The 7,039-nt window shown below is 41.6% G+C and overlaps 1 protein-coding gene across 1 annotated transcript in view; it reads right to left on the bottom strand.

Moving 5' to 3' along the window:
• Positions 1 to 381: 381 nt before the first annotated feature.
• Positions 382 to 7,039, bottom strand: part of VPS37A (vacuolar protein sorting 37 homolog A (S. cerevisiae)) — a 15,725-nt gene continuing 9,067 nt past the window's right edge. Inside the window, exons 5-10 of the mRNA XM_015418747.1 lie at positions 6,459 to 6,675; positions 3,970 to 4,040; positions 3,245 to 3,376; positions 3,089 to 3,143; positions 2,935 to 3,003; positions 382 to 576 (exon numbers count right to left, since the gene is read on the bottom strand). Of these exons, the coding sequence (XP_015274233.1) occupies positions 382 to 576; positions 2,935 to 3,003; positions 3,089 to 3,143; positions 3,245 to 3,376; positions 3,970 to 4,040; positions 6,459 to 6,675 (739 nt within the window). The remainder of the gene's footprint in view (positions 577 to 2,934; positions 3,004 to 3,088; positions 3,144 to 3,244; positions 3,377 to 3,969; positions 4,041 to 6,458; positions 6,676 to 7,039) is intronic.

The following is a 7,039-nucleotide window of genomic DNA, read 5'->3' as shown; positions in this document are numbered from 1 at the left end:
CTGTGTCTTCAGTGTTTCTTTTACCTATGTAACCGAACCGTCTGACTTTGAGTGGCTGGTGCTGCCTTTCTCCTGGGAATTATAGCCCATTACTTTGGTGGGCTTTTACCTGGCCTCTGATTAGCCATCAGGAGGACCCTCTTGAATAATGTATACCAGATTGCTTTGTGCGCTTTATGCCAGTTCTATACTCTCAATGTCTCAATAAACTTTACTTCTTTGAATGAAAGCTGTTGGAAACTGCTGCAGGAGTCTGATATTGCCACTGTAGAGTTCTTCATTAAAAATGTTAAATCATATCTCCTTTTCAAAACCGCGTGAAGAACTGAATTCTCCTCCACAAATGGCTCTTAATTCAACCGGTTGCATGCTGTTAGGGTTTTATTTAATCAAAAACACTGTGGTTTTGCAACTTAAGATAGATTTACATACTGTTCTCTTCTCCATGAAGCTACTAAGAAAGTCATCTATCTCTGTTTTCCCTTCCAGAAAATCTTCTGCAATAGTGTCCGACTCCTCTTCTGCTTCATGGGCAGCTACTTTCAGTCTTGCCTGCAGAGCGCTTGCACTACAACTCTGAGAAAATATAATTGAGAAAGAGTCTGGTGAAAACCACATTCTCATTGCAAAAAGCAACGGGCACATCAAGCTCACACAGGTTTTATCTGCAACAAGCTCATACTGTCACCACCTTGGGTGTTGTGGAAAGATGGGATATAAATATTTTAAATAAGTCAGTTTAAATAACCCAGTTTATGAAAAAAGCTAGCACTATGGGATATTATGATTTTCAAAAGGGACAGTAAGTTGCTTAGATTGCAGAGGTAATAGTTTAAGGCCCTACTTTATGCGCTTGAAGTTTCCACTGGAGCACTCAGGTTCCTAAAAAGGCTGTGAAAATATTAGGACCCTTTGAAATGCTAAGAAATGATGCATGAGAAATTGCAGCAGGAGGGAGGAAGCCTTCCCCATTAGGCAAGCATAAGGTTTTACTTGTTCAGGGGCTTTCTGGCATTTACAACATGATTGAAAGGCATCTGGAAATTCAGTTTTCAAACATAGTGCTTAAAAAGTAACATTCTGTAAATTACATAACACTCCCCAAATACAACTCCAAAAACTTCTGCAAAGATATAAGGCTGACAAAAAAGTATGATAGTAAGATCAAAGCAGCGCAAAGGCCTAGCAATTTGCTTGCAACACTCAGAACAATGCTGGCGGAAAAGCTAGACATAATACAACCAGGGCTTTTTTTGTAGAAAAAAGCCCAGCAGGAGCTCATTAGCATATTAGGGCACACCCAACAGCAGAAACTCATTAGCATCTTAGGCCACACCCTGACAGTGCAGCATATTAGCATGTTAGGCCACACCGACATGCCTTCCCTTTACTTGCCCGGGCAAGCCCCCCCTTGAAGGGAAGGGAAGGCAGTTTAAACTGCCTTCTCTTGGCTTGCCCCGGGCAAGCCGGCCCTTCGACAGGCCAGGGAAGGCATGGGGAGGCATTTAAATGCCTCCCCATGCCTTCCCTGGCCTGTCGAAGGGCCGGCTTGCCCGGGGCAAGCCAAGAGAAGGCAGTTTAAACTGCCTTCTCTTGGCTTGCCCCGGGCAAGCCGGCCCTTCGACAGGCCAGGGAAGGCATGGGGAGGCATTTAAATGCCTCCCCATGCCTTCCCTGGCCTGTCGAAGGGCCGGCTTGCCCGGGGCAAGCCAAGAGAAGGCAGTTTAAACTGCCTTCTCTTGGCTTGCCCCGGGCAAGCCGGCCCTTCGACAGGCCAGGGAAGGCATGGGGAGGCATTTAAATGCCTCCCCATGCCTTCCCTGGCCTGTCGAAGGGCCGGCTTGCCCGGGGCAAGCCAAGAGAAGGCAGTTTAAACTGCCTTCTCTTGGCTTGCCCCGGGCAAGCCGGCCCTTCGACAGGCCAGGGAAGGCATGGGGAGGCATTTAAATGCCTCCCACATCCTTCCAGGGACCCCCCGGGCCCACCCACCTCAGTCATTGGGGTGTGCGTGTGTCGCTCTCTAGGCCTTCCCTCTGTTGCCACGCATGCAAAGGTTTTGGCTGTAGTGGTTGTGGCGGAGAGGAAAGGGTGGGTCTCATTTCTCTCTGAGCTGGGCAAATCTCTCACACTCCTGCTCTAAAAGTCTTGCATGGCAGAAATGGTTTTGTCCCACCTCCCCACCCGATGTGAAAGAGAAAGAGACAGATCTCTCTGCCACAATGAGTTCTGGAGCAGGAAGATACTTCTGCTTACTCCAAAGCTGTTTGACATAAGAGTCTGCTTCACCAGAGGACCACGGTGCTTGCCCCAGGTGAAAACTTGCTAATGCACTGTGAAGCAGCAATGCTTAACGAGGCTGTAGTCAGTTCCCCAGAATAAATGCCATGCACTGATGTGTAATCAGTACTGTTTGGAAAGAAAATGTTAAGTCCCAGATTCTGCACAAACCACTGGCCACCCCAGTGCTATGAGATGCTCACAGCCAGGTATACTCATAACACCTGTTTGCAGTAACGTCTGGTAACCGTAAGCATACTATTACTGAACATGAATGTTTCATTTAGTTCTCGAGAGTCAATTTGCTTTTCAAGTCATTTTTAGAAACAGCAATGATCTACAAATGTGACAGAATGAGAGAAGAGCACTCCAGGATGGATGGGATGATACTTTCAAATAGTTCCCTAAGTAAATAAACCAAAACCCTGCTATAGTGGAAAACCAGAACAGCAGGAAGCATGCCGTCTGTGCTAGTCGTCAAGCACCTGCATTCTGAAGCAGTACAGTCCATTTTACCAACTTAGCATGCTACTACTTCACTGTGCTAAATGTATAGGCCAGGCAATATAATAGCCAACACTGCTTTTTCTGGTGGTGAAATCCCCCAGTTAATGAATGGGTGCTTCCATTCATTAGGCAGACAGCATCAAAATTTACCTCACTAAGTTCATGCTGCCGCTGCATCTTCTTTTCAAACACGGTCTTCAACTGGGTAAGCTGTTCATACTAGGAGGAACAAATATTCTGTTTGAAAAAGCCAATCACGGTTTTCCACAAGCTCCATATAAACTGTTTTTCTTCAGCCACTTACTTTATCTAGCACAGCTTGCCTTTTTTCCTCCAAATTAGGTTCCAACAGTAGATTTATTTTTTTTTGAAAAAAAAAAAAAAAAAATCACCATTCAATCCTAGAAGGGAGCCATTTGCTTCCCATAATGTTCTTTTGATTTACAAACATTTTGACGTCTTACTTGCTAGCTCTTCAATACTTTTCACTAAATCATCCTTATCATCGATGACTTGCTTCAACTGAGGCAGATTAGCAAAGTGTTCCAGCAGCACGTCTTCTTGCTCATTCATTTCTGTCAGCTGTGAAAGGCTGGATTTCAAAAGAAATAAAAACAGTATTTTGCAACAATTCATCTGCTTGCTTTTGCTTTAACAATGCTTTGTTTTACTTGTTTTCTGGCTGTGATATTACTGACACAGTTAGCCTCTCTTAGGCTCATATCTTGCTCAAAAAGCCCTGTACAGATTTTCTAATATAATGTCTTTTCAGAATCCTGGAAATGAAATACTGCCATATTTTTGGTGAATGCCAAGAAGGCATACTACACTTGGGCGAAAATGATTCCACAACAATGATAGGAATGTAAACCACAGAAACAGCAATGAGGGAATACATACAAAAGCACATAAGTACCCAAATGCAATGGATGGTATTACGCTTATTCACCATACTATTCAAGTGGGATCCTATTCTTTATCCTCCGGATTAGAGAACCCTTTCCAGGGAAAGTGACTTGGTGTAACTGTTTATGTTATTAAGGAGCATCTATGTAAACTGAAATCAAAGTACATGCAAATCACATCCTTTTCAACATGCAGAAACATGTACGCCCAACCATCATACAAATACCCTCCAAATTATGTGGGAGAATCTGGCCATGTGGGAGAATCTGGCCATGTTACCTAAGTTCCGATAGTTCTGGAAACGCATCAGGAACATCAGGCATCTTGTAACTGTACCCATTTTGGCTCCCCTGAAAATGGTAAGATACAGAAAGGAGAGATGGTTTTCAGAGAGATATTGACTACTAACCATACAAAGACCAGCCCTTGCGTCGTTCACAAATGTAAAGTGGTAACTGAAACAAAATCTACTTGGTGGAGACTTAACTCGAAGTTACAGCAACTGGCACATGAAAGTCAAAGTGGTCTGCAGCGGAACAGTTAGATTTGAGTCCAGTAGCCCCTTGGAGACCAACTAAAGTTTCAGGGTATTAAGCTTTCGAGAGTGCTGTTTCCGGGGGGGAAATGCATTCTTTATTTAATAACGGAGAACTAACAGAACAAAAAAGAGGAAAAACCTAAATAAAATAAAAGGAGGCTTCTGATTTTCTATGCGATAAGTACAAGTATGATTACTACATAGTCTATGTTTAGGTTTACAAAGAAAAGGTACTTTAGAGATCTTGCTAATCTATTCTTTTTTTTTTCTAATCTATTCTTGAAAAAGATCTATGTCTTCCTGAAAAATATGTATATTCTCTTGAATTACCATTTTTCTGTCTCCATAAATCAACCAAACCCAAACTGTTCATCAAATCAAAGAAATTTCTTGATCGTTTACCTTGAAGCATTTTAATATTTTCTCAGAGGTCCTATTTGTGGGAAATCACTCAATTCCAATACCTTATCAAACACCAGCTTTCATATGGTAAATCTATTAAACTATCCTTGAGTCTTTTATAAAACACCATTTTATCTCCACTTGGGGGCACAGAGACTCACCACCAAAGTTTTGACCCCATGAAAGTTGACTTCTTTCTACACCATGATAATCACTCAGTACCAATTCCGGTTTTAGATGAGCTTTAATATACAAAATAACTCAGTTTCTCTTTTTAATGTCTGCTGAAATACAAGTCTCCTACCTTGGTTTTTTCTGGTATTTGCCATTGTAAGAAAATTCAAAAGCAAATCTTACAAACGTAGAGTCATTACAAATCAAGCAGTTTCACTTTTCAGTCTCCACAACTTGGAGTCACATCACCACAGTAATGGCAGTCACTATCTGAATCATTACTTTATCTTTTGTTGTGTAAAATCTTTCAATTGAATACAGTTTTTAAGAACAAAAAAAATAATCCCATGGCGGTCTGTTCTCTTTAACTAGTAACTTTGCCGCATACACACTTTCGTCAAAAAAGTAAAATTAAAAAGAGATTAGAAAAGTAGAAAAATAATTGTTCCTTTTTCAGTTTCAAAACTTTTTAAAATCTCCTCTTTATTAAGCTTTTTGCCAAAAGTTTTAAAGTCCATAAATCCTTCAGGTAACTTTGTCTCAAAAAGAGAGGCTTATGTCACCATAAGGAGTCATGTCTTTGTCTACAGAATAATTATGTTCATAAATCTTCAAGAGATGAAGGTGGCCAGGCTTCGTGTCCATATAAAGACTACATCGCAACTGTGAGTGCAGATGAATTCCCAGGACTCTGAGCCACTCAACTCAGGAGTCAGCCGCAGAAATCTCCGTTTCTGCAGATGACTCATGAGGAGCAGCTGTCAAGAGCGCAAGCGGGTTATCGCATGATGTCCCTTTGATCCAGGAAGATTTCACTGTCTGGGATCTTCCTCCCTGCCGGAGTTCTTGGCTGCGATGTTTCTCTGTGATGTTGGCTGCAATGTTTCTCTGGTTCTTCTTTTCCCTAAAAAGCCCATTAGATGCCAGTATTGTATTTCAGATAAGTGTTCCATTCCTAGGCTTGTAGATGGACCTGGCACATATATTAACTGCCTGGGTTGGTACCACTAGACTGGCCGCGTAACAGCTACAGGACCATATACCAGCTACAGGACATTATCTACCTCCAATGAAAGATCTGGCACCTACCGTTGGAAGACCATCTTGTTCTTTATAGAGTACTTTACTTTTGTGATTCGAGGATTTTATTTTTGTTTTAATCTTGTTTTATATATGGGCATTGTTGCCCTCTTGTAAGCCGCCCTGAGCCCGCTCGCGAAGAGGGCGGGGTAAAAATACTAATAAATAATAAATAAATAGGAACATCATCATGAGTGAAGAATGAGCTTCTAACTTGTGCTCTCACTTTTAAATGATTCAAATTGTTCTGTGGACTGCATTTCTCTCTGATTATGGCGGCAGGCAAAAAGTGTGGAATGTTACCCTTTTGGACATCTCATATCAATATACAGCATGCCTCCCGCTACCTAACTATGCCAAAAGAGAACACTTTTTTTTTTTGGCTGGGTTATTACAGGGACACAGGGAGCCAGTCTAGACACAAAATTATACTTCCTGTCCCTAAAGTCAGTGAAATGTATGCCAAATGATAAAAACTTAATTTTAGTAGCTTCTCCAAAGTTTTTATTGCTGGTATTTGGAATGGCTCTATATGTGAACAGCTTGAATTAGAGACTTCGCCACACAGACGCACCTGTGAAAAGGTTTCTGCTGTTGGAACAGGCAAGGGTAACTCTATTATCATGCCATAGGAAGGAGCAGCAGGTCTATCTGTAGCGTAGCCCGAAGAAAGTGATTCCGTAAGTGGCACAGATGCTAGAGACCTATTCGTTTCTTGAGACAAATACGGTGAAAGAAATGGAAAGTTCTGAGGCGCATAGGGATTCATTCCAGCTGGTTTGTTGTAGAGGCTAAGAAAAGGGGGGGGAAAAACACACTATCAACAACAGATTCTATAATATTTCCCCATTTTATTTTTTTCAGATGAAAATACTTATATAGAAAGGCAACACTGCATAAGATGCTTCAAAGAGAGTTGGCTTAGTTTCTTGGTAACAAATATCCAGGTAAAATGTAAGATTGTGTCACTCTAGTACACGCAATATATATGTAGCTCTTGTGCTTTAGAGTTGTTATATTTCTAGTCTACTGAGCTAGGGAGCAGGCAGTAATCCAGTGCTGGAGAGACAGCTGGAGATGTAAAATTTCCGGAAATTTTGAAGCTCGGAAAAAACGGAAATTTTTGGAAAAATTGAAAAAAATGCTACATTAGCA

Source organism: Gekko japonicus, unplaced genomic scaffold (assembly GCF_001447785.1).
Source record: "Gekko japonicus isolate JY-2015 unplaced genomic scaffold, Gekko_japonicus_V1.1 scaffold854, whole genome shotgun sequence".
Classification (NCBI taxonomy): Eukaryota; Metazoa; Chordata; class Lepidosauria; order Squamata; family Gekkonidae; genus Gekko; species Gekko japonicus.
This window is presented reverse-complemented; position numbering and strand designations above follow the sequence as displayed.